General features: G+C 35.7%; 1 protein-coding gene across 2 annotated transcripts in view; it reads right to left on the reverse strand.

Moving 5' to 3' along the window:
• NLK (nemo like kinase) overlaps window positions 1–26,686 on the reverse strand; it is a 137,661-nt gene that overhangs the window by 44,731 nt on the left and 66,244 nt on the right. For both annotated transcript variants that reach the window (XM_059047362.2, XM_059047363.2), the window contains exons 2-3: window positions 15,341–15,470; window positions 6,917–6,972 (exon numbers count right to left, since the gene is read on the reverse strand). In XM_059047362.2, coding sequence (XP_058903345.1) covers window positions 6,917–6,972; window positions 15,341–15,470 — 186 coding nt within the window. The remainder of the gene's footprint in view (window positions 1–6,916; window positions 6,973–15,340; window positions 15,471–26,686) is intronic.

A 26,686-nucleotide genomic window follows, 5' to 3' on the forward strand; every position in this document is an offset into this window, starting at 1 on the left:
TGAAATGATGCCATCTGCAGCCACATGGATAGACCTAGAGATTACTATACTAGAAGTTAAGTCCCAAAGAGAAAGACAAATACCATATGATATCACTTATATGTGGAACCTAAAATATGACACAAATGAACTTATCTACGAAAAAGAAATAGACCCACAGAGAGAACAGACTTGTGGTTGCCAAGGGAAAGTGGGGTGAGGGAGGGCTGTACTGGGAGTTTGGGACTAGCAAATGTAAACTATTCTATATAGAATGGATAAACAACAAGGTCCTACTGTACAGCACAGGGAACTATATTCAATATCCTGTAATGAACCATAATGGAAAAGATTATGAAAAAGAATATGTGTGTGTGTGTATCTCTCTGGGATGCAGGGTCTGTTCATTTCTTTTCCTTTTTTTTTTTAAAGTTCCCTAGGTGAATGTGATGTGCAGCCAGGGTAGAGATTCTCTACCCCTCAGTTTCTCAACTATCTGAACTCTAAAGACTTTCATTATTATTCTACTTCATCCACTTCAAAGCGTGGCTTTAGATCTCGAAGGTACTACAAACTTGTTCTTCCTTTCTTAGAATAATCTCCATATTCAAACCACACAACTACTCCTGCTGAGGCTGCTATTTGCTGTCATCCCAACATCTGTCTTTGGATCTTGCCTCTCCCCTTTCTCAGAGTACGCCAAGTCCTCTTCCGACTTCAACTGCTTCTCTACCGATGTGGCCAGCCATTCTGTAATGTTCTAAGCAGCCCCTCAGATTTCTTCATTTCCTTGTCTTGCCTCCGTAAATACCCAACCAGTCATCAACTCGACAACCTAGGCTGTTGAGTGCAGGGCTAAAGAAGTCACAATCAATTGCCAAAAATCCTTCTGTCCGTTCACTATCTTGTGCACAGTAGTCACTGCCTCTCAGTCCCAAAAGTCAGGTCCTTGTTAAGGTATTTTTAATTAAAAAAAAAAAACTTTGGTAAAATATACATAATAAAAATTACCATTTTAACCAATTTTACGCGCACCATTCAGTGGCATTAAGCACAATCACAATGTTACGCAACTATCACCACTATCCAATTCTAGAACTTTCTCATCACCCAAACAGAAAATTCTTTGTTAAGTTTATAAAGTACGCTTCCAATTCCGTCATTCCTCATCACAAAAATCTTTCATTGGGCCCTAAAATGCCTACTGAATAAACATGAATTTCCTTAGTTCAACATTCAAGGCTCTCCATGACTTGGCCCTAACTAGCTTAATTTCGCATTATTCATGCATTCTAAACTCTAGCCATTCCTTAAAAGATGCTAATACTTACTCCCTCCATTTGGAATATCCACCCTCCTCATTGTTACCCATCCAAATCCTTCTCATCCTTCCATGCTCAACTGAAATGTCTTTTCCTCCACGAAGTCTTGTGTTTTAAAGTCCCACATCACCTGTCTATACTCTTTTGGCACATGCTACCATATATAATAGTTTTTTTCTTTACGTCTTATCTTACCCCACAAACTCATATATAATAGTTTTTTTCTTTACGTCTTATCTTACCCCACAAACTTGAGGGAAACATTGTTCTTGAGGGAAAACATTAGGAGGCATCAGCTGGTTAAGAGCACTCTTGGCCCATTGGATCAGTCAACATGGGTTCAAATCCCAGCTCTATCATTTTTAAGTGACCTTGATCAAGTAAATTATCTACCTCTCTGAGTTACAGTTTCTTCATCTTTAAAATGAAGATAAAGGTATTTAGAACAATGCCTGACATACTAAATTTTAAAAAATTAAAGAGCCAAAGAGTCAGTAGATACTAAGGTGGTTAAAGTCAGGAATTTTGCTGTTCTTGGATTGGATTGTTCTGCTAACTTTTCCTTGGTTTTGTCGTTCTGTGTCTCTGTCCTAGGCTTCAGGGCTAAGGAGCCAGAATTGGTGATAGTGGGTAAGTAAAAGTTTTTGTTTTAAATCATCAAATGCTTTTCAAGTAATCAGCTTGGAAACTAAAATGGGAAAGAGTGAAAAATCAGATCCTCAACACTCTCAGGATATGTAGATTTTTTCCTATCACTATACTTTCCAACCTATTTTATAATAATTATTTATATGATTGTATCCTCCACTAGATTACAAACTTGAAAGGCAGAGACTATCTTATTTATTTAGCGCCTACTATATGTTAGGCACTGTTCTAAGTGCTGGGAATACAACAGTGAGCAAAACAGAAAAATATTCCTGGTTCTAGGAACATAGTTGATGCTTATGCTTATTGAATAAATGAAGAGGAAATTCTAACAATATGGGCATCTTCAAAACTCCTAAAGTGTAGATTTCTGGTCCCTGCTGGTACTGTTGTTGCAGAAAGAGTGTACTTATATATGCAAATACACATTTTATTTTGTTTGTTCTTAGCTTTTCACTGGCTCCTAAGATTCCCTGAGGGTTATAGAGCTGTTTCATAGCACTAGGGAATTACATATTGTGTATATATAGTATACTAACACTATCAATTAAACTACTGCATCTGGGAGTAGTTTAAGTGATAGTATTACATTACTGCCTACCAAGGACTTTAACTGGCTGAACTGGATGTGTAGGTTCCCTTGCTGCCTTTACAACAAGAAATTCCTGTTTAAACATTGCCTGCACAAGCCAAACCTATTATTCAAACAGGGACATTTCTGAAAGTGAAAGGAGAAACTGATTTAGTATTTATACCAGGACATCAGGTAAAATCCAGGAGTCCTGGCAAACTGGGACACACAGTCATCCCGTTAGACTTCTTGTTTCCATTGGTTTTAGGTTGTAATGGTTTCTAGCACAGAAGACCTGTACCATCCATATTCTTCTCCATAAAATGCTAAGATTATGTTTCAAGTTAAAAAGAAGCTTTTCCCAAAGCAAGCCAAATTTTAATTTCTAATCCAGTCAGCATCTAGTACTTTCTGGGAAGGGGCCTGTTTATGTTACAGAGTCCAGAATCCTGATGGAAGCATGATAAGTAATGTTTTCCAATCAAACAATTAGAAACTTGTTTCTCTTGGATGAAATTTCAGTAGGCTCAAAGTAATTAAATGCCAAACTGCTTTCATACACACTTCCAAATAGGAACTCAAAGTGCAAAGTGAATAATGTAATCCTTTAACAAGCTGAAAGCTCAAATCAGAAAAAATATAATCTTTCTTAATTATTAAAGAATATATTTTCTAGGTGTATATATTGGATTTTAAAACTATGAAAACACAAAAGCTAAAAGATACAGAGGTCATAGTAGAATTTATTGCTCTTTCTATACCTGACTCATCTGTTGAACCCTGTAGGAAGATTTGTAAACAGTTATAATCATTGTGCTTTTAAAAGTTGCTTAAAGGGCTTCCCTGGTGGTGCAGTGGTTGAGAGTCCGCCTGCCGATGCAGGGGACACAGGTTTGTGCCCCCGTCCGGGAAGATCCCACATGCTGCGGAGAGGCTAGGCTCGTGAGCCAAGGCCACTGAGCCTGCGAGTCCAGAGCCTGTGAGGCCACAACAGTAAGAGGCCCACGTACCGAAAAATAAAAAGAAAAAAAATTGCTTAAGGAGATATCTAAAGATGCATGGTCTTTCAAACCCAAGCTAAATATTTGGTGGGCACTGATATAATCATTTTTATTACAGTTCTAGGGAAAAACATGATTAACTGTGTGATACCCATGTTGACACTTACTGTGATTGTGACATTTGATTACATCAAAATGTTCACAGACCTCAGATTTTTGAAAATGATATTAACTATTCAATTAGTTTTAAAAAAGACCTGGTTTAAAATACTATTTGCAAAAGCTTACATATGCAATATAACATTCCAATTTTCTAGTCTTAGGAAAAAGTGTAATGATATGGTACTGTATGCTCAATGGAAGATTACTAAAGATAATTTCTTTCCCTTCACAGCTTAAATAATATGATATATATTTCTGACTATAAACTGACTCCTTTATTGACTAAATATCAGAACATCCATTAGATGAATAGCAATATGTGTACACAGAACTTACCTAAAACAAGAGCCTCAAACAGACCTCAAAAACAGTTTCTTCAAAGCACAATTCCAAGATCATATATTTAAAATTCAAAATATTATCCACTCTAAAATCCTCCAACTTGAAAAAAGCACTGTCTAAACCATGTGTAATGTGTATGCCATGATTTTGAGATACTATAGTGGGAGCTGCTGGCACAGAGGGATAATATATTAAGTTGAAATCAAACAGTAACTTGAGATCCTATTAATCCTCAATATTTTTGTGTTGTAGGTAAGTAAGTTTTCTTATTTTTCAGAGGGAAACTGAGGGGAAAACTTTTTTTTGCTTTGACTACAACAAATTTATTTGTATTAAAAAGCACAGGACACAGAAAACTTTCTATTTAGAATATTAGAAGAATCAGGCAGAGCATATATGTAATAACTAAGGCATTTCTTACGTTTCCATTTAATAGCTGTTCTAAAACAAAAAATTTTAGTATTCTGTTTCCCAAGCTAAACCATGCCTTCCTAAAAAGTCTTTATAATCCTGTAGCAGCTATAGGTTTAATTCTTTTTTATGTTAACAGGATCTGGTGCTTTCCAAATGGCGCCACCGCTGGAAAACACCTTTTTTCTGTATATCATTCTACATATAGCTAAAAATTATACAACAGAAAAAAAGAATATTGAGGTTTAGGTTTGAAGGTTTTTCCATCTGTAGCCAGCTAATTACTGTGAAAGCACAGGTGTCAATCTTTTAACCTGAAGGTAAATAATTAAATAAAAAAGTAAAACATTTAAGTAAATGGTGTACTAGGGGTTCCATGAATATTTTATGACAAAGGCTTTTAATTTAAACATTCATGAGCAATTTTAGGGAAAGAATTTCATAGAAACATTCTGCTAGGTAATGAAATAGGATGAAATCAGCTACCAACCACTCATGGTTTTAAACCGTAACTATGCTAAAATTTCCTCTGCTCTGCAAGTATTTGAAATAATAATGAATCCAGGATCTCCCAGACTCAAATTATGGCCTATAATAATAAGCGATTGAGAACTCCTAGCTTATAAACGCACACATAGGGTTTTTAAAGGAATGACAAACCCAAGAACAAAAAATTAATGCCTGATGTAAACAATTCATGCTTGAACTGTAAGACAGACATGGATATAATGAATTAGCTAAGTTCAGTGAAGAAAATCTAAAAATATTTGACATTTATTTAAAATACTCATATTCACCAATTATCTTATATGAAAACATTCTTTCCCCACAGATGGCCTAAGTGCGGTAAAGGGTTAACTCAGCAAATCTGGGTTGCCCCAAACCTACACAATCCAAAAGTCTTTAGGACTGGCCCCTGACTGACTTCTGGGAAATAACCTCTGAACTCTTGCAATATCTTGCCTCATATGAATGTCTTAGTATACCTGATGCTTTGGTCATACCAGATGGCTTATGCTAACAATGTGATTTATGGTGAACACCTGTTTTTGTTCACCTGGGGCCCTGGGCCAGCTGTATTAGTTCAACCTCTGGGTGAGGAGAAGGGAAGAGGGCTGAAGACTGAGTTGCTAAGGTCAGTCCCTAAGGCTCACTGACCTCCAATAAAAACCCTGGACACCAAGGCTCAGGTGAGCTGCCCTGGTCAATAACATTTACCTGTGTTGTCATACATTGTTGCTGGGAGAATTAAACTCTATCTGTGCAATTCCACTGGGAGAGGACAACTGGAACTTTGTGTCTGGTTTCTCTTGGACTCTGCCTTATGTACCTTTTTCCTTTGCTGATTTTAATCTATATCCTTTTGTTGTAATAAACTGTAACCGTGAGTAGAACAGCTTTCCTGGGTCTTTGAGTCCTTTCACTGAATCATCAACCCTGAGGGTGATCTTGGGGACCCCTGACATACCTGTAAATCCAGTAAAATTCTTATTTAATAAAGAAAATTTCTTAATTTCCAAAGAGGCAGAGACAGTATTACACACTCAGAGGAATGCCTTCTAGTATGTGGATGCCCTTCCCACCAAACAGAAAGGATAAAGAAGGTGGCTCCTGGCCAGATGTAGAAAGTTGCTTCTGCTGAATGAAACAAGTACTGCCCCCATCCTACCAGCTTCCTTCTTTTCTTCAGTGAGGAGCTAGGTAATCTTCAGGAAGTCTAAGAAATGGAATCCTTAATGCTCTCACCTCAGTTGCTACCACTGACCTATAGCTGAGGAGAAAAGAACTTTCTCAATCTTTCTATCCTTAGATTAATTTTATACTTAAAAAAAAAAAAGGCGGTGTCAGAACCATCTGGCCTGGCCCAAGATCTCATTTTTGTATACCAAGAGGTATACAAAGACACTCTATCAGTCAGGAGCTGGTCAAGGTCCAGTCTCTTCTTTGGAATGTATAGGGGTGGAGCACTCCAAGTCCACTGAGTTAACCCTTTACTGCACAAAGGGATTAGTTCCACAAAGGACTGGTGGGATAAAATATCACCAAGAATTATAGTATTCAAGAGCTCTCTTTAATTTCCACCTTACCCCAAGTGGTGGATAAAAGGGCAGTATTACCTTCTTGACTGATTGGCAGTTGTTGTATAGTGATAAGAGCACTTTATTGAGTTCTACTACAACACAGCTGCCTCAATGGTTTCACCAGCAAAATGGGACTAGAGATACCTGTCTCACAAGGCTGTGGGGATTAAGTGAAATAGCTGTTCAGAAGTCTTGTTTTGTGGTAGCACCACTCAGGATATATTGATAATGTCATGCTTTGTCAGATACTTGGGATTTCAAAATTACCTGGTTCCAGGTACTCAACCACTTCTGCAAGGATGAGATTTAATACACTTCAAGGCATGAACCCCAGAAGGTGCTAGAAGAACAAATTAATAAAAAAGTGCTCCCTTCTTTCACATTCCCTGGTTAGGATACATTTCTTCAAAATAGTCAATGTGTGGAGGTTGGAGTATGTCAAGGGCAGAGAGTACCTGGGAAAAGGAAAAAAAAAAAAGCCAAATTTAGAGAAACAAAAAAGAAACAAAATATGACATAAATGCAAAAAAACACTATTAACTCATTAATGATTTTAGGCTTGGTTACAACTGAACACTGAAGATTAACTAAATTTATCAATCAAGAAACATGGTCCAAAACATTAAGATAGGTTTTGTAAAATCACTATCAAAGACAATTTTATTTACGCCAATATGAGAGAGGCAATTGGATTATACTACATGCTACCAGAACCCCTCCCTGCACAGGAGAGTGCTGGAAAGAAATGCCCGATTTTTAATAATCAGTGTTGCTCTAAGAGCATGAGGAGCCATATCTACCATTCATTCCTTTACTCCTCTGTTCAAAAAATGTTTACTAAGTGCATTCTATCTGGCAGGTACTGTGGGAGGCTCTCGGGGAAAGCTGATGAATAAAACTGATAATCATCCCTGTTCTGGAGACCACGGGAGAGGAAGGCATTAAACAAACAGTTACACAAAAATATAATTGTGACATTTATTATTATGAAGGGAAAAAGTAAAGAGGAGTGGGAGAAGGAGCTCTCCTGAAGCAAAACTACTCTAAGAGTTGAAGGATGAATAGGTGTTGGTCAGGCAATGTAAAGGCAACGAGGCAAGAAAGAACCAGGCAGATTCTAGAAAACAGAAATGCCAGTGCTTATGGAACATAGTGGGTGGGAAGAAAATAGACTGGGATAAAACAGAAGAGAAAGGCAGGGTTATATCACACAAAGTCTCTTTAAATTATGGTAAGTGTTTTGGATCTTATTCCAAGTACAAAAAAAGAAGTCACTAGGGGAGGAAAAAAAGACTGTAAGGCATCTGAAATTCAAGTCCTTTATAAAAGCAGCACACTACCAATGTAACTTCTGCCATCGAAACACAACAAATAGGCCTTCTTTCCCTGCCAGCTGTTTATCTACTCTTTTAAGCGCCGTCTATGATGTCACACCTAAGAATCTGAATCTATCTTGCTAATGAGAAATACCAGGCTCAAAGGATATAGAAGAAATTATTTAACAGGAAATAAACTGTGTAGTACAAGTTCAAATTTTCTGATCTTTAGCTTAGTTTTTTAAGAAAAAAATTTTTTTATTATGGAGAATTTCAAACATATAAAAGTGGGCAGAATAGTAAAAAGAATACACATGTAATCAAGACCTGGCCTTAGTAGTTATCTAAACATGACCATTCTTGCTTCATCTATGCCCTCCACACTCCCTATAAAAACATCAAAAAAGTACAGTTATCAAATCTGAAAATTTACTGTTTTTCAATACCATCAAATATCCAGTGCTCAAGTTTCTAATTTTCTTATTTTTTTAAAAAAAGTTTGTTAATCTAAATCAGGAGCTGAAGAAGATTTATATATTATGGTTGATTTATGTCTTTCAAGTTTTACCTACAGCTTTCTCCTCCATTTCTTTCTCTTTTCCCCTTGCAATTTATGTATGGAAGGAACCTTGTTCATTTTAAAGGTTATTCTTTTTTCAGCCAAGAGTTTGTCACTTTAACATTTTTAATTAAACTAAAACTGCCTGTATTGAAAAAGCCTTCACTCACTTTAAAACCAGTTAAATATAAAGGTTTTAAAATAGTTTAGATGTTTTATAAAGAATATATTTCCTTTCTGAATTAAAATGTTTATACTTAGACTCTTCGTATAAATGGAAAATAACAGATTTTCCAGTTCCTTCAAAGAATAATTTTTATCGTATGAAAGATAAATTATTTCACTTCTATATTTTAAAAAACCTATAATTAGCTAGTGTCACAAATTCACATAAATTCATTTCTCATTATGTGATAGAAAAAATTTTAACATGAATATTTGATGCTTGTGGAAGGCAGTTAAAAATTAATGTTTTACTTGACATCTTTTGGACTCTAAGCTCTGTATCTGAACAACATACATCCTGTCTTGGGGGAAAACAGAATGCGATGAGTGACAGCGTCCATTAGACAAAGCTATTTTACACTTCAAATCTATCTGCTATAATTAGAGGTTATCTAAAGGAAAGTGACAACCATACATTTTAAACCTTGATAGAGAAGAATGAGGCTTTCTTACTCTAAATTTGATGAGGCTTTTTGTAGAAAAGCCATATAAAACAGGGTTAGACATTTGCACCAAAGCATTTAGTTGTGATTCTTAGCTTCGAAGGTACAATATTTTAAACTCTGCCTGGAATTTTTGAAATGGCTGTTGTCTTATACTCCTGTTCTTTCTACCACCTCAAAATGTTTATCGGATGATGGCATTCCACAGTGTTTCTAGGTGGCAAAAACAGTGCTTAGACCATTAGAGATGATCCATGAATCTCAGAAGTGGTGTAAATGAGGAAGTGAGAAGGAATAGTAGCAGAGTTTCAAACTCCAGACTTCATGCCTGACTCACTATTTAAAAAGCCAAAGTCCTTCTATAACCCCTCTACTATCTGTGGGAATAAAGTACATGAGATTAGCCCTATGATGTAAATAGGAGGACCCTTGTAAAGACTGACTTGCAAAGTGTCAAAGTATCCCAAAATACCACAGACTCGTCAGAGGATCTCAAATACAAAAAAAAGCAAGCAGACTTGTTTAATTAAAAAATGAACTAAAGCTACATCCTTAAATAATGGTCCTTACCAGTGTCTCAGCATACTTCTCAAATCTTAAGAGTTGGACAAAAGCTCATTGTGGTAGCTGTCTTTTAGAATTTTAACCTCTGTGATGTTAGAAGATTCACTATCAATTGATTACATGATGAGTTAATGGCTTAGTGTTTTTTTTAGTTAATCCTTTATCAATAAAACAGTTGCTGTGAATAATCGCAATCCTAAATGTAAAGACTAAAAATTTAACTGTTTGTAGAGTGCATTCCCATATTTAAGCAAAGGAGCTCCCACCTCCCCATTATCTCACCATCACCCCCACCCGGAATAGATTTCAAGTTCTTTAAGGTAGCGACTATTACTATTACTATTTTTTATAGAGTTGTAAGATATAGTAAAGTATACAAATCCTAAGTGTATAATCTGATGAATTTTTACATACAAAGTGTATAACAAGATAAATATTTACTCCATGGTTAAAATCTAGATCAAGAAATCAAGGATTTCAAGGCCCCCCTTTCTCCTTTCCAGTCAAAACCCATCTCTGCTCAGAGGTTACAATTATTCTCATTTCCATCACCATAGACTCCTTTTGCCTGTCCTTGAACTTTATACAAATTGAATCATAATGAAGACTTCTGTATATGGCTTCTTTCACTTACTGTTACGCCTGTGAGATAAACCTATGTGTGGATCCTCATCCTTTTTAATGATGTGTAGTATACCATTATATGAACTAACACAATGTATTTATCCAGAGTACTGCTGGCAAACTTTTTGGGTTGTTTCCAAATGGTATCATGAATAAAGTTTCTATGAACATTTTTGTACATGTCCTTTGGTAGATATATGCAGTCATTTGTCTTGAGTATACCAAAGAGTACAACTGCTGGGTCATTGGGCAGGTGTATATTTAGCTTTAGCAGAAACTGCCAGGTTTCCTAAGTGGTTTTAGGAATTTACATTCTCACCAGCAATGATGAGTTTCAGCTGATTCGCATCCTTGTCAACACTGGGTATTGTCAGTCTTTTATTTAAGCCATTCTGGTGAGTATATTGTAGTATCTCACTAGTCTTAATTTACATTTCTCTGATGACTAATGACTTTGAGCAATTTGTCATATGCTTATTAGCCATTTGGTTATCCTTTTATGTGAAATTCTTGATTAAGTCTTTTACTGATGGGCAAAAATTCTTGATGTGTAGAAGCTCCTTATAAGATATATGATGTTTAGATACAGAATTTACAGTCTGAAAAATGTCAAGTAAAATATTTACTTCTAATGGTCTTCCTCAAATGCTAAATATTTATTTTAAAACTTGTTCTATCACATAATATATTCTGGAAACAAGTTTTTTGTTGGATAATGCCTGAGGTCTGTCTTTTCATTCTCTTAAACTTCTGATGAGCATTAATTTTTAATGTTAATGGTGTCCTGTTTAACACTTTTTTTAAAAAAAAGGTCAATGCTTTACTTGTCTAGTTAAGAAATCTTTGCTTATTTCAAAGTCATGAAGACATTTTCCTATGTTTTATTCCAGAAGCTTTGTTATTTTACTTTTCATATTTAAGTCTATGATCCATTTTGAATTAATTTATGTATATGTCAAGAAGTAGATTTTTTTCATATGGATATCTAATTGATTACTATTTATTTATTTGTTTTTAAAAGTCTTTATTGAATTTGTTACAATATTGCTTCTGTCTCATGTTTTGGTTTTTTGGGCACGATGCGGGATCTTAGCTCCCCAACCAGGGATCGAACCCACACCCCCTTCATTGGCAGGTGAAGTCTTAACCACTGGACTGCCAGGAAAGTCCCTGATTCCTATTTATTGAAATGGCTATCCATTTCCCTCTGGATTGCAGTGGCACCTGTCTTGTAAATCAGGTGGACATGTATGTGTATGTCAGTTTATAGACTCTATTCTGTTCCATTAATCTATTTTTCTGTCCTTGTGCTGCCATGATTATTATAGCTTCATATGTTTCAAGTGTGAATCTCCAACTTTGTTCAACTTCTTCAAGATTGTCTTGAGTATTTTAGGTATTTTCCACTTCCATAAACTTTAGAATGTTTGTCAATTTCCACATACACATACACATAAAACCCTGCTGGGATCCTCTTTGGGATTACATTGAATACATAGTTCAACTTGGGAAGAACATGGGTATTAACCACAGTGAGTATTCCAATTCATGAACGCAAGAGACTGTATTATTTTAAATGCATCAAGAATCTGCTCAGGACCACAAATTTTAGGCACAGAGCACAGAAAACCAAATCCACTGATAAGTAACTTATTCTAAGTATCCTTTGCCTTTTCACACTTCTTAGCAGCAGAACCATTAGCATTAATAATGTCTGCAGCCAAACAGCTTGTCTGCGTTCAGAGAAGGGTCCTATTGGTATGATTCTTTATCCTACTTATGAACCTAGAGGCCTTATTTGAGTTAGTTCAGTCAGACTATACAAAGGAAAACAAATGATCCCCCTTTGCCTTCACTACCTCCTCTTTTGCCTCCTCTACTCCAGAACTAAAAGGTTGGAAAAGAGTAACTTCAAGACAGATCACTGAGGTTATCATTCAAGACTCCGAGATTTCATATTTTTTTTTCCCTGTCACTTTCACTCACTCACTTACTCTTCAATAAACTGACTACCTACCATGTGCTTAGTGCTATTGCCTAAGGACAAGAAAAACCCAAGAACTCTATTACAGCTGCTCTTAGCAGGAAACAATGGGTCCTAAGGAGGCACTGGATGGGCATTAAAGGACTAGTAAAAGTCTAAAATGACATAAAAATTATGTGTATATGTATTTTTCCAAAAGAGGGTTCATGGCATTCATCAGATTGTCAAAGAATGAAAAAACCCTCAGTCATCCTTTTTCTATGCTGATAAAATGACACTGTGTGTGTGTGTGTGTATGTACACACACGCACAAGTGCACAGATGGGCAAAGTAGAGAATATTTTGTCAGATTTTATAATAGCTCAGATTCTGACTAGACACTACTGAGAGGCCTAAACAACATCAATCTTTAGAAAGTTAAACCCATTTCTGTTTCTGTAAGTTGCTACATCAAGGCGAACCTATCCCTTTAAGATGAACAACCTTTAAGGAAAAAAATGTGCATGTGTACGTGCATGCGTGTGTGTGAGTGTATGTGTATCTCAATCAGTCAGATCACCTGAAATCAATGAATATGATACAATGACTTTGAAGGTTCTGTTCAAAAGAAAATCTAAAGGCTTCCAGGGTTTTGCAGCTATTCTCTGACACATAAAAACCATCCAAATTAAAATCCAACCTTCCTACAACAGCCAGGTTAATCTTTCTAAATGCCATTTTCATCATGACATTCCTTTCTTTTCCTTCTATTCAATCAAATGTTAATCTCAAAAGGCTCATCTTAAGGTTTCTCCCTGTTTAAAGCATCTTTGAGATTCTAAGTCCATGACAATTACTCTTTTTCTTAATAGTACAATACTTGTCTGTCATCTTTCACCTGAGAAGCTTTAAAAATATACAGCTACCTGGGTCTCAACCCCAGAGATTACAATGTAGTAGGTCTGGGATGAAACCCACGAATCTGCATTTTTAAGGCTCACTTGGTGATTCGAATATATTTTTAGGTTTGGTTGCCCAGCTTTTCACTATGCGCAGAACACACAGTGTCCTGTATTAATGTTTAACCATGCAGGCAGTCCTCCCACAGCATTGTTATCACAGTATCACATTACTAAACTCCTTGAGGGTAGAAACCCCTAGAAGCTGATGTAGTTTAGGGATACAGGATGTGCACAATAAATGTTTACAGAATTAATGAACATGGGCCCTGAAGCAAGACAAATTTAGACTTCAATCTTGTGCCACCTTGACCTTGGGCAAATTACTTAACTCTAAGCTTTGGTTTCCTCCTCTGTAAAGTAGGGATAATAAGCCCTATCTGACAAGACTTTTAAGTATTAAATTAATATATGTAAAGCATCTACACATTTTCTGACACTTGGTAACAAATGCTTAAACACCTGGTCCACTTCCTTCAAAAAAAGGACCATGTTTTGAACTTTTTTTTGTATTCTCCACATGACCTAGCACTGCACTCAGGACACAATTAATAAACATCTGTTGTCTTAACTACATCAAATACCAGTTGCCTCTTAGATTGGCATTCCACACATACCAGGTATGCTGGCCCTGAGATGCTTTTGTAGATCTCAGTGCACAGCATAAGATCATTATGTATAAAATAGTGGTGCCATGATGTCCCATCTCCAACTATCTGCCTCACTTTTGAACATTCCCACAGAAATCACAAGCACTCTTTTACGATACAGCTCAGGAGCTCTGAACAGTAGTTGCTGTGTTTTAATATGTGTGATTTTCAAGAATGCAGTTTGTTTCTTTTCTTACACTACTCACTCTGACACTATCTTTGTAACTTAATTAGTTACTCTATAGGAATGAGTCATGAACAAAGACAGCAACATATACAGATAGCAAGCCTATTACACCATCCCTCCTTTATAAAAGAAGCCAAGATAGGTTTGAATAAACCATCGAAACCCTTAGTAAGTGAATTTCTGATGCCACCTTCAAAATATTTCTTCACTGTGGACCCCTTTACTTGAGTCTCTGATAATATACATAAGGTTTGTACTCTTTGACGCTGGGGTGGCACTCACTCAAGCAAATTCAAGAAATAAATAACAAAGCAAGCACTAGACATCATTCTAAAATCACTTCCAAAATTTCAGGAAACAGTCATAAAATAGCAACGGGGATGATGTTTTCAAAGTTACTGAAACAAACACATTGCTAGGCAGTTCCAACTGAATGAAAGACAAGCAGTTACTTTCTAAAAAAGTTTAAGGAAAATGGATTTCAAGAGGGGTAATCAATAAAGTGAAATGTGTCAAACCAAGGAGCTTCAAGTGAACATATTATAAGTTTGATATTCCTAGTTTTACCAAATAGTTCAAACTTTTACGAATTTATCTCTTAAAGTGTGACCTACACTTCGGCCAAAGTTCTTCAGGTTCCCGTGCAAACAAGCAGTCAGACTCACAAGAAATTACTGTCTTCCTGATTTTTATTTCAGCAATTAAAATAGCACTGGTTGAGTACCAAATGCAGAATGTGAGGCAGTTTTTCTTTTCATGTGAAACTGAAAACTAAGAGTCCAATGCTAACGTCCCCCAGGTAAATTTTACACATACCAAACTTTTAATTCAAGATTAGTTGAGAGGAAGCTCTCTCAAACCACTGTGATTCTATTGCCCCACGAATCCTGACATCTCTAAACACAGCCATAAATAAGATAAACTATGTTATCTTTAAAAGCTGTATTGTTTTTAAGAGGAGGAACTTTTTTCTCACATCTTTAATCTCTGGTTTAAAATATTAAGATATAAATAAAGCATTTAAAATCAGGGGCCAATTACTTCTATTGAAATCACTCAGACTACGGTATTATACTCTGTTTTTATGTTGTACATTAGTATTGTTCCCAAGCTAAATATTAACATTTGCTTTAAATCAATTAATATTTATCTGTCAATCAATAAATCCTAGAATTCACTTAAACTTGCTCATTCACACAAAAGGTCTAATTTGTCTCAGGTTTCCAAATCCCTTCATATGGTACACGTACCCTTTTTAACTCTCTTTTGCTCTTTACTAATATAATCAAACATACTTAGGAAATAATTTATCCCAAACACTGATTTCACTTACATTATCATGTTTAAAAAAACACAACATCTTCAATTCCCGGAAGACCCTTTTGCAAGAGACCAGATTCTGGAAGACGTTGGGCATCTTTTTGAGTGCTACTCTCTTTCCATCTCTTGGATCTGTTACTGACCTAAAGACACAATATTTAGGGGGAGAGGAAAAAAAGACAGAGAAATCAATCCCAAACTTTGTTCTTCAATGTTTCAGAGCATGACAAATACCTTTATGTTAAAACACTCAATATTAAATCCACTTAATAATGCTTCAGGTATCAGTGAGAAAGAGTAAAAAAAAAAAGTATAATCAAAGAGAATGTTTAGTCCACCCAACTCATTTGCCATGCTTTTTTCTTTTTTAAAAATCCCTGTCTAAATTTCTATAAACACTTAACCTTCCTGAGAGGTCACTTAGCAATACATCTAAGGTAGGAGGGCTACTAGTGGTAAAGCCATTTTAAAGACGGGAGAACAAGTATTGAACATTAACATGACTGAAGTCAAATTAGTTTTATGCTTTATTTTCAGAACCAAATTCAAAATGGAAGAGGTGCTCATTCAGATGTGGTCACTTTTAGTTGAATGTAGAGAATACAATTTGAGTATTTTGGTTTCTTATATAAATGAAACATCTTTTAGTAATACGGGTTTCAGTACATTTCAGGACAGCTTAGGGGCTGTAGCTTCTAGGTTATGGTAACTTCTTCCCTTTTGTTTCTCAGTTCTTGGTATGATGGCTGCCTCTTACGGTTACTCTCTCTTTAATAGCTCAGTGTCCACCTTTTCTCTCTTTTAGCCTTCTAACACCTATATTGCCAACTCCTTTTATTATATTTTCCTGTGTTTGAAATACTAATGTGTTTCCATTTTTCTGACTGGACCCAATCGATACATATTAAATCAAAGAGTTTTGCTAAACATGGCCAATTGGCCATCTGGCTAATCGAGTTTCCATGAATTAACCTAAAGCTTTTTTCCTTCCACTCACCATTGATGACTGGTTGTCTTTGTAGAATTCATTCCTGTCAGATTTATTTTGCTAGATTCCTATCATGCTCGGCTACCATTATCTTTCATTTTCTGTTTCAGCCATTCAATGCTTTGGCTATTCCTCCCAGATTTGTATCATTTTGAAATCTGGTCTGTATGTCATCAATGCCTTTATCCAAGTTGTTAATTAAAGTTTAGAACAGGACTGAGGACAGAGCTCTGCAACAGATACAACACTAGAAGCCATCTATGAGGCCGGCATCCAATCATTAATCTGTGTATGGTTAGTCAATTAATTATTTATTTAATTAACTACAATCACTCAGTTTATTTCTTCATCTTGTCCACAAGGAAATAAGACACTCATCAAATTGCTTTCCTGAAAATAAAGCATTCCTATTTTTTACCTAAAAAGAATATCATCACTTCTTTATAAATTTATCTTACTGATTGCTAGCTACTTCCTAAGTTCTTGTAAAACTCTTAAACAGTGCATTCTAGTATTTTTAAAACAGCATGAGGACTTCACTTTCTCCCACTGATTGAAAATTTGCTAAAACAATTAAGTATTATCATTTTCAAGTCTTCAATAGCTTGAAATGTAATTCAACTAGGCTAAGAGACCTAACATTTTTGACTGTTGTTTAAAAAACACCAACCAAAATCCACAACACTGCTTAGAATCCACATAATCTAGGAAAGTAAAATAGGAAGGAATCCAAATATAATACTATATTGACTATTAAAAATTTTTTCCTGTTTAAATACACCAGTTCTGTAGCTAGATACTAGAAGATAAAAAAAGTCAATGAAACAGCAAGGAAGGGAAATTCTGGATCACATGTTGCACAGTAGTCATTGCCTCTCGAGTCTTCTTTAATATAGAACAGTTAATTAGCATTTCTTTATCTTTTATGACATTGCCATTTTGGAAGAGTACAGGCCAGTTATTCTGTAGACTGTTCCTCAGTGTGGGTCTATCTGGCATTTTCTTGAGATTAGATTCAGGTTCTGTATTTTTCACAGGAATAACACAGATGTCTTCTTAGCGCACCACGTTAGGAGGCCCATGAAGTCGATTTTTCCCATTATTGGTGATAACTTTGATCACTTGGATGAGGTGTCTGTCAGGTTTCTCCACTGCAAAGTTACTATTTTTCCCCTTTGTAACTATGTAAATATGCTATTCCTCATCAAACTCTGACCCACTACCTTTAGCATCCATGGATGTTTTTTTGCCTGAATCAATGATTATTACTATGATGTTGCCAAATGGTACTTTAATAATTTTTAATATGTCTAACAGTTAGACTGCATAATAAATATTAGTTTTTAAAAATGAGTAAATTGATTTAACACAATACCCTTTCCAAAGACCTCATGCAGCAATACTTTGCAACTTCTGACTTCTTACTGGTCTTGACCCTACTGTGGTGAGGAAAGCTGCTTTAAGATAAACACACTCCTGGCTCAAGGTTAATACTGTGGCCTTGTAATGTTTTAAGGTAAAATTCACAAAGCAGCATTTTATTTTATTATTCATGCAAAAGCCAGTCATGCCTGTGGCTGGTAACAATATAATCTCATGCATGTGAATGGCAGTGCAGTAATTTCACGCCATGTTGAGTTTGTTCTCTCTTAACTTGAAGTAGCAGATGCTTTAGTTCAGCACAAACAGTATCACAGAACACAGATAAGTGTGGAAGCCTGTTACACAGGAATTCTTTTATTTTCTTTGTTACTGAAAGGCTTGCTGTACTTAGTTTCTCTGCTGCTGCAATACCCTGGTTATTTCAACTGCACTTGTTAATGAAGCTCCAGCTGTAGAGATAATGAACAACATTTAGGGCAACTTTCCTCATTTCAGAAAAAAGGAGCCATCCTTCGACCTACAATTCACTTATGACCAGTTACTTTCTCTAAAATACTGTTCGCTCTAAATAAAAACAGTGCATCTGTCATTTCATCTGATTACCTTCATAATCATTCAAGTTATATTAAAAGGCACTTACTTCCTCAGTTTAAAATTAACATTTGATTCTGTAAACACTACATTAAAAATAATGTTTTAGAAAGAGAAAAACAAAAACAAAACAATAAAGTTTTAAGGGTTGTGAGAAAGAATCTTTTCTTACATCTGCTCCGGGTACACCAATCCTTCTCTGCACTTAGAATTTAAGTTCAACTGCTTTTTAAACAGCCAAAAGAATCCACGAGCCATTCTTCAGAGAGATACAGAGTCAGTCAAAAGAGTACAATACCAAAACAGGAAGCTTTTCAGATCTGGTTGTGGTCGTTTTGTTGTAGAGTTTTCTTAATCCCAGGAAACTGTGACCACTGCCACAAATCTGCTTATATTACTGACAAGCAGAAGGGGTGAAATGAAACAAGAGTAAAACTTATCATTGGGGATACGTTCCCAGGCACTAGAATGTTACATTATAATATCTTTTAATTAGTATAACTAATCAGCAAGAGTCCCCAAGAAATTAAATGCTCCTCATTCATTTTATGTGAAGAATCTTTCCCCCATGTATTTTAGCAGTTTTAAAGTTCATGGTGCTGATACAGGTTTTTACCTATCCAAAGCAAAAAAAAAAAAAAAAAAAAAAAGAGAGAGAGAATGCTTCAACTTGGATTAAGAAAATCAGGTTATTCAAATTCTAGTCACATGAACTTGTAATCAACAATTCTCTATTTTTTGCTATACATACTACAATTACTATGTCAACTGTACCAATACAGTACACATCTCAGTAATAGAACTTCCTAGCTAGACTCTAAATATTTAATTATTGCCTTCACATTCATTCCAAGATTCACTTCCTTAAAAGTTATTTTTACTTGTATTTAGATTAAGTTTCCTTGAGAAAACAATAGCAAACTATGAGACAACATTTTTGACAACAAATAAGTCTACAAAATGTTTACTTGTCCTTAGTACATATTATATGTTCATGGACACTACAGGTTAAATATGGAATTTATTAGTATGACTCTCTGGTTTTTATAACCAAAAGTTCAACAAGCTCTATCTAGCTTGTGTGCACTCTGACATAATATACAGAGTTGCAAACTTTTTAGAAGCACAAACCTTCTAGGTTTCCCTGCCCCCACCCAAAAACACAGAAAAGGATTCTCATCTTTCATATTTAGATAATTTGTTCCATCAGTTGGGGTTTTCTGATGTTTGGTTTTTCTTTTCAAATGTTTATCCAAATTTGGTATTTGCTGAGTTAGCTCTATACATGAGAAAGCAATCCTTGTCCTTTAACTTAAGATACTTATAAATGATCCCCAAATTTGTTAATCTGATTATTACAAGGAAAAAAAGGTCTTACACAGTAGCCAAACCAAAGCAGTGAAATAGTTCTTTCTTTCTCTCCTATCCTAACACTACTGATCAGGAGAAGCAAAACATCTACATTTAACTGGAGAGTTAATAGGAACTTATCCTCTAACTCTGTGTCTAAGTAAGTATAAACAGCAATGATCCCAGCAGATGAGACACAGCACTGAGCCACTCTGATCTGTAGTGAGAGACCCAGGAAGGGAAGGAGGAAGAATAAGGAACAGGCAAGCCATCCAACACCAAGCTGTCACATTTATTTTCAAATACTTGTTATTGTTAAGATCTAACTTTTAAGACTGCCTCAACTCCCCAAACCAATAACCACTGAATAAGTTAAAATATAGGTGAAAAATTATTTAATGCTAATTATTGTTGTCTTGGGAATATTTTATGGTTCTTTAGAGCATGAATTAATTAGTTCCATCCTTACTGTAGATGCTGGGAAGACAGAGACTCTTCCTCCTCAGTCACTGTCAAATATCTCTGTGAGACTCTGACCGGCCTGTACAAAAGTTGCCACATTGCCTTTTCAAGGGGGATTTTCTCATGTTAGAGGGTGAACATGACATGGCCTAGTCTGCCAAGTCTAGGAAGTTTTCATGGCACACGACCCACAGTCTTCTAGAAAGAGACCTGTGAACACTGTATGGGGAGGAAAACCAGTTGCAATGAAGGTAAGGTTTCTGTACAAAACCACAAAGGAAAATAATTCACAACTGCAACTCCTTCTTGCATTTTAACAACTTTGGGCAAGAGGAGGTTACAAAGCGTAACCAAAACTAAAACTATGTCACACAAAAATATGCTTGCTTTCAATCCCATTGATGAATTCCTGAAAGATATGTATTCAGTAACAGGAACACTGAGGAATATAAAGATTTTTTTAAAAAATTTAAAGAATGGCAGTTTTTGTTGTACATTAGTTTCATAAATGTGGAAGACATCAAATGAAAGAAAAGGACAGTTTTACTCACATGGTAGGTTTATAAGATTACGGCTTTACCAATGTCAAAAATTGTAATGAATTTAGAAACAGAAACTTCACATCACCAGAAAAAGTTTTTTAATTATTATTTTTTAAGATTTATTATTCATTTATATTTTATTTTTGGCTGTGTCAGGTCTTAGTTGTGGCACATGGGATCTTTGTTGAGCCACGTGGGATCTTTCGTTGAGGCAGGTGGGCTTCTCTCTAGTTGTGCTGTGTGGGTTTTTTTCTCTTCTCTAGTTGTGGCACACAGGATCCAGGGCATGTGGGCTCTATAGTTGTGGCGTGTGGGTTCCAGAGCGCGTGGGCTCTGTAGTTTGGGGCACACAGGCTCTCTAGTTGAGGTGCGCGAGCTCAGTTTGTGGCACACAGGCCTAATTGCCCCGCGGCATGTGGGATCCTAGTTCCCCAACCAGGGATCTAATCCGCGTCCCCTGCATTTTAAGGCGGATTCTTTACCACTGGACCACCAGGGAAGTCCCAAAAGTTTTGTTTTTAATTGCCATAGAGAATCTTTATCATTTGATATTTTAGTTGGTATTTTGGTTAAGCTAATATTTTAATAATTACTTAACATAAAATCTAAGTCTCAGTATGCTATAAGTTAAAAGCAAACTGTCTGAACACACCAACAGAAAATTGCCATTTTTGAAATAAAAGGGAAAATTTGAATGTGGTTTAAAATTATGATTATAAATTTCCATACTTTCTACAGATGTATATACTAAGTATACATAGTGAAACGATATGAGATCTAAGATTTGTTTTAAAATACTTCAGTAATAAATACTGTTGAAACAAAGCAAATCTTGAAATTACTGAATTTGAGTAGTAGGTTAATGGGGTCTAGTTATTCAAAACTAAAGAAAATGTACATTTGCAAAATAAAAAATTGAAATGAAAAAAGTTAAATGTTATTCATAATAATGTTAAAAATATCCAATACTGGGATTAAAACTAAGAAAAGCTAAGCAAGACTTCTACACAAAAGGACTAAAAAAATCACTGAGAGAAATTAAAGACATAAATAAATGGAGAAACATACCATATTCATGAATTAGAAAACTACTCAATATTAATATTGTAAAAATTTCAATTCTCCCCAAATTGACTTATAGACTCAGTGAAATTCAAAACATGAAATGTTTTTCTTTTTGTGAAACTACACGAATTAGTCTTAAAGTTTTTATGGAAATGCAAATATGCCAAGGACAGCTAAGACACTCTTGAAGAAGAATAAGGTGGGAAAAGTTGCTCTACCAGATAAAACTTATTATAAAGCCACAGTAATTTAGCTAGTCTAACAGACCAATGAAATAGAAATATGGCTCAGAAACAGATTCTCCCATATATAGACACTTGGCTTATCATAAAGGTGGCTCTGCAGACAGGAAGGTTGTGCCTTAAGCTAGCGTTTCTCAATTTCAAACCCATCCGTCTAAACACTGCTCTATAATACTGGGGCTAAGACTCTGCAAACCATGTTTTGGTTCTTCCAGCTAGCTCCAGGTTAGACTCTGCTAATAGAGGGCTTTAGAGGAGACTGCAAGGCTGGAGGAGCAAAAAGGAACAGAGGGCTCTTATCCAGGTATGTACAGAATTCCCACAAATCAATTTTTAAAAAAGGCTTCAATAGGCATTTCACAAGAAAGGATTAATTCAAATGGCCAATAAACATATGAAAAGGAGCTTAACCTCATTAGTCATTTGGGAAATGAAAATTAAAACCAAATGAGAAAGTACGTTATAACCACCAAAGTGACTAATGTTTAATTAAAAGTCTGACAATACCAAATGTTTGGTGAAGATGTGGTGCAATGTCAATTCTAATACACCGCTAGTAGAAGTGTAAATTGTACAATCACTTTGGGAAACAGGTTGGTTTTATATACTAAAATGAAAATAAATATACACTGGAACCCAGCAATTTGACTCTTAGGTATATACCCAAAAGGAATTTGTGTACCTATATGCTAAGACACAAACAAGTGTGTGTGTCCATGGCAGCCATATCTTTAATACCCTTAAAACTGGAAACAACTCAAATATCCATGAACAGCAAAATGGATAAACAAATTGTTGTATGTACACATAATGGAATACTCTATAGCATTAAAATGAACTACTGCTACATGCAACAACATAAATCTCACAAACATAATCTTGAGCCAAAGAAAAGTCACAAATGAATAATAAGATTTCTATATAAAAAATATAAGCAAAGTTAAACTCTAATGTTTAGGGATGCACACTTAGTAGACAGAAACTATTAAGAAAGGAAGTGGTTATCATAAAAGTGAGGACAATGGTTATCTTGGGGGGGTACTTAGTGATGGGGCAGAGAAGAGAGGACTTCTGGGTGCTACCAATGTCTTATTTCTCATATGGATGATGGCTAGAGGTGTGTACTTTGTGATAAGTCACTGAGCTGTATGTTTTATTTCATATTGTTTCTCTCTGTGTGTTATTATATAACTAAAAAGGTAAAGGCTAACTTCCCAGTTAAATTTGAGCATAAAAAAGCATTTTAGATTGAAATCTATATAATGAGTAATTTTTAAAGAGGGTGATTCTTTCCTTTTTTTTTTGCATATAGATACACATCTACACCAGCCCAATGGATTCTATCATACCTTTCTTTGTGCCACTAGTTCATTCTGTAGAGAGGAGTATACATAATATCTTCCTTATGTTTTGATAGAATTCCAAAAGAATTCGCTTGCTTAAAAAAAAAAACAAACGTTTTCTTCATCATTACACAAGAATATGTTATTAAGGAGCATTCCACAGGAGAGTGCTGTCAGCAGAATTATAGAAGAACTACAGTCCCACCCCTAATCTAATCACAATCTCCTAACTTCTATTGTGAAGCAAAATGCTGAAGCAGCTACAATATATAGATGTCCTTCAAGTTTTTAATTAGTTAGCCTTTTAAAAATAACCAAACCCCAAAATATTGCAAACACAAAACAGGAGGCAAGACTTCCAGCTGCGGCAAACTGAAGAAATCAGCAAATCCTCTCCCAACAAAACTACTACAAAACTGGACAAATGTGTCAGAAACAACCATTACAGGACTCCAGAAAACAACTAAAGTCAAATGACAAATTTAAAAGTATTTATTTATGAAAAATGTGTAACTCTGGGTAAGAACAGTGGAAGTCAGTGGTGTTACTGCTTTGGGTTGCTCCTTATTCACCCCCCACCCCAAGCACAGTCCATGCAGTACCTGGGAAGTGCTGGCCACAGAAACCAGTGGCTTCACTGCCTGAGTCTGCTGAAGTGATTTGAAATGGAAGGCAAAAAACCCCATACCCAGTGGCATTGAGAGTAAAACCATTAAACCCAACTAGAAAAGAAGAGATAAAGCCTACAGATCTGCTAGCCTGAGGCTGCTGTCCCAGTTGGGAAGAGGTGCAGACTAACAGAAATCCAGAAACTTAATAAGGAGATTCTGGAAATGAGAGCCACAGGGGGCCTGGTAAACTCTCTATGCATTCCGGGCTAACTGGGGGCTGCATATATGCTCAGAGTTGACTGGAGAGGTCCTAAGCTCTCCACCTATCAAGGGCTGACTAGGAGGCTTCTTACATATGAAGGGAAGAAATGAGAAGCATAGCAGAAAGTAAAAGCTGAGGCATGCCTGAAAACTAGATGAGTTCCCTAATACACTCACAGAAGGCTCAGCAAAGAGTAGAAGCCTTACTGGCTCAAGATATTTGAGCACAATCTTTAACTAATCACTGGCTGACCACTAAGCTATGGGACTCCAAGAAGGCCAAGGTAAAGATGAAAACAAAAACTGAGCAAAAACTTGAATGGCTGCAATCCACAGGGGAGAAAGATCCTGCATATTAAGTCAAGTTATTTAAATATAAGCAAACATACATAACAACAGCAATAATGACAACATTCAGACATGGGAGGAGGGCTGGGGAGGAATCAGACCTGGGGTTGTTACAATATATTACCAAATATGTCCAGTTTTAACAACAACAACAAAAATTACAAGACATGTTAAAAAAAAAAAAAAAAAGGAAAATGTGACCCATACTCGGGGGAAAAGCAGTCAAAAGAAACTGTTTCTGAGTGGGCCCAGATGCTGTATTCAGAAAAACTTCAAAAGCAGCTATTATAAATATGTTCAAAGAATTAAAGAAAAATATGGTGACAATGACACAACAATAGAAAAATCTCAATACAGAAACAGAAACTACAAAAAAGGAAACAAACTCTAAAGTTGAAAAATACAATATCAGAAATGAAAAATTCACTAGATTGGCCCAAAGCAGATTTCGGATAGCAGAAGAAAAAAAAAAAATCAGTGAACATAAAAGACAGATCTATAGAAATTATACAATCTCAAGAACAGAGAGGAAAAATCTGAAGAAAAATGAACAGAGCCTCAGAGGCCTATGCAATAACACTGAATGTACCGACATACATCTAATGGGAGTACCATGAAAAAAGGAGAGAGAGAAAGTAGTAGAAAAAAAGATATTTGAAGAAATAATGGTTTAAAACTTTCAAAATCTGATGAAGAACAATATACAAAACTTGAAAACTCCCAAGTAGGATAGACACAAGAATTCTGCACCTAGACACTTCATAGTCAACCACAGATCAAGTTAAAGACAAAGATAATAATTGAAATATGAAGAAAACCAAGACAATTAATGACTGACTTTTCATCAGATATAATGAAGACTAGAGGGAAGTGGAACCCCATAATTGCAGTGGTGGTAGTGGGGCAGGCAAAAATTCTATATTCAGTTTAAAAAGACCCTGTCCTTCAAAAATAGAGGCAAAGTGAAACAATCCAAGATAAGTAATGACTAAAAGAGTTTGTTGCCAGCAGGTTTGCCTTACAGGAAATAAAAAGAATCCCTTTGGTCTGAAAGGAAATGACCCCAGATGGTAACTCAAATCCACAGGAAGAAATGAAAAACAAGAAATGGCAAATATGTGGATAAATAGCACAATATATTGTTGGTTTTAACATACACAGATGTAATATATATGACAATAACAGCACAATAGGGGGAGGGAACTGAGCTATATTGGAGCAAAGTTGTTACATTCTACCAGAATTAAAATACTATTAATCTGATATAGACTGTTCAGAAATTAAGATGCACACTGCAATCCCAAAAATAACTAAAAATCCAAAGGAGGATTAAAAAAAAAATCAAGAGATGAGTTAAAATGGTCAAATGAAAAATAGCTGACACAAAACAAGAAATACAATTTTGAAATACAGATTTGTTTAACACAAAAGATAAAAAGGAAGGCCAAAGCAACAAAAGAAATGAGCTATATACAAAACAAATACTGTAGCAAAGCGGCAAATGTAAATTCAATCAATCAGTAATTACACTAAATGTGAATGGATTAAACACTTCAAAAAAAAGCAGAGATTGACAATTTTTTAAAAGTTTTTTAAAAAATTATTTATTATTTATTTTTGGCTGCGTTGGGTCTTCAATGCTGCGCATGGGCTTTCTCTAGCTGCAATGAGCATGGGCTACTCTTCGTTGCGGTGCACAGGCTTCTTATTGTGGTGGCTTCTCTTGTTGCAGAGCATGGGCTCTAGGCACGTGGGCCTCAGTAGTTGTGACACGTGGACTCAGCAGCTGTGGCTCACGGGCTCTACAGCGCAGGCTCAGTAGTTGTGGCGCATGGGCTTAGTTGCTCCACAGCATGTGGGATCTTCCCGGACCAGGGATCGAACCTGTGTCCCCTGCATTGGCAGGCGGATTCTTAACCACTGTGCCACCAGGGAAGTCCCAAGATTGACAATTTTTTAAATGCAAGATTCAACCATATGCTGTCTACAAAAGACACACTTTAGATTTAACAATAAAAATGGGTCGAAAGTTAAAAGAGGTAAAAAGACATACCATAAAAATGGTGACCACAAGAGAGCTGCAGAAGCTATGTTAATACAAAACAGAACAGATTTTAAGACAAATATTACTAGAGACAATGAGGGACATTTCATAAAGATAAAAGGGTAAACA

This window comes from Kogia breviceps, chromosome 19, assembly GCF_026419965.1.
Source record: "Kogia breviceps isolate mKogBre1 chromosome 19, mKogBre1 haplotype 1, whole genome shotgun sequence".
NCBI lineage: Eukaryota > Metazoa > Chordata > Mammalia > Artiodactyla > Physeteridae > Kogia > Kogia breviceps.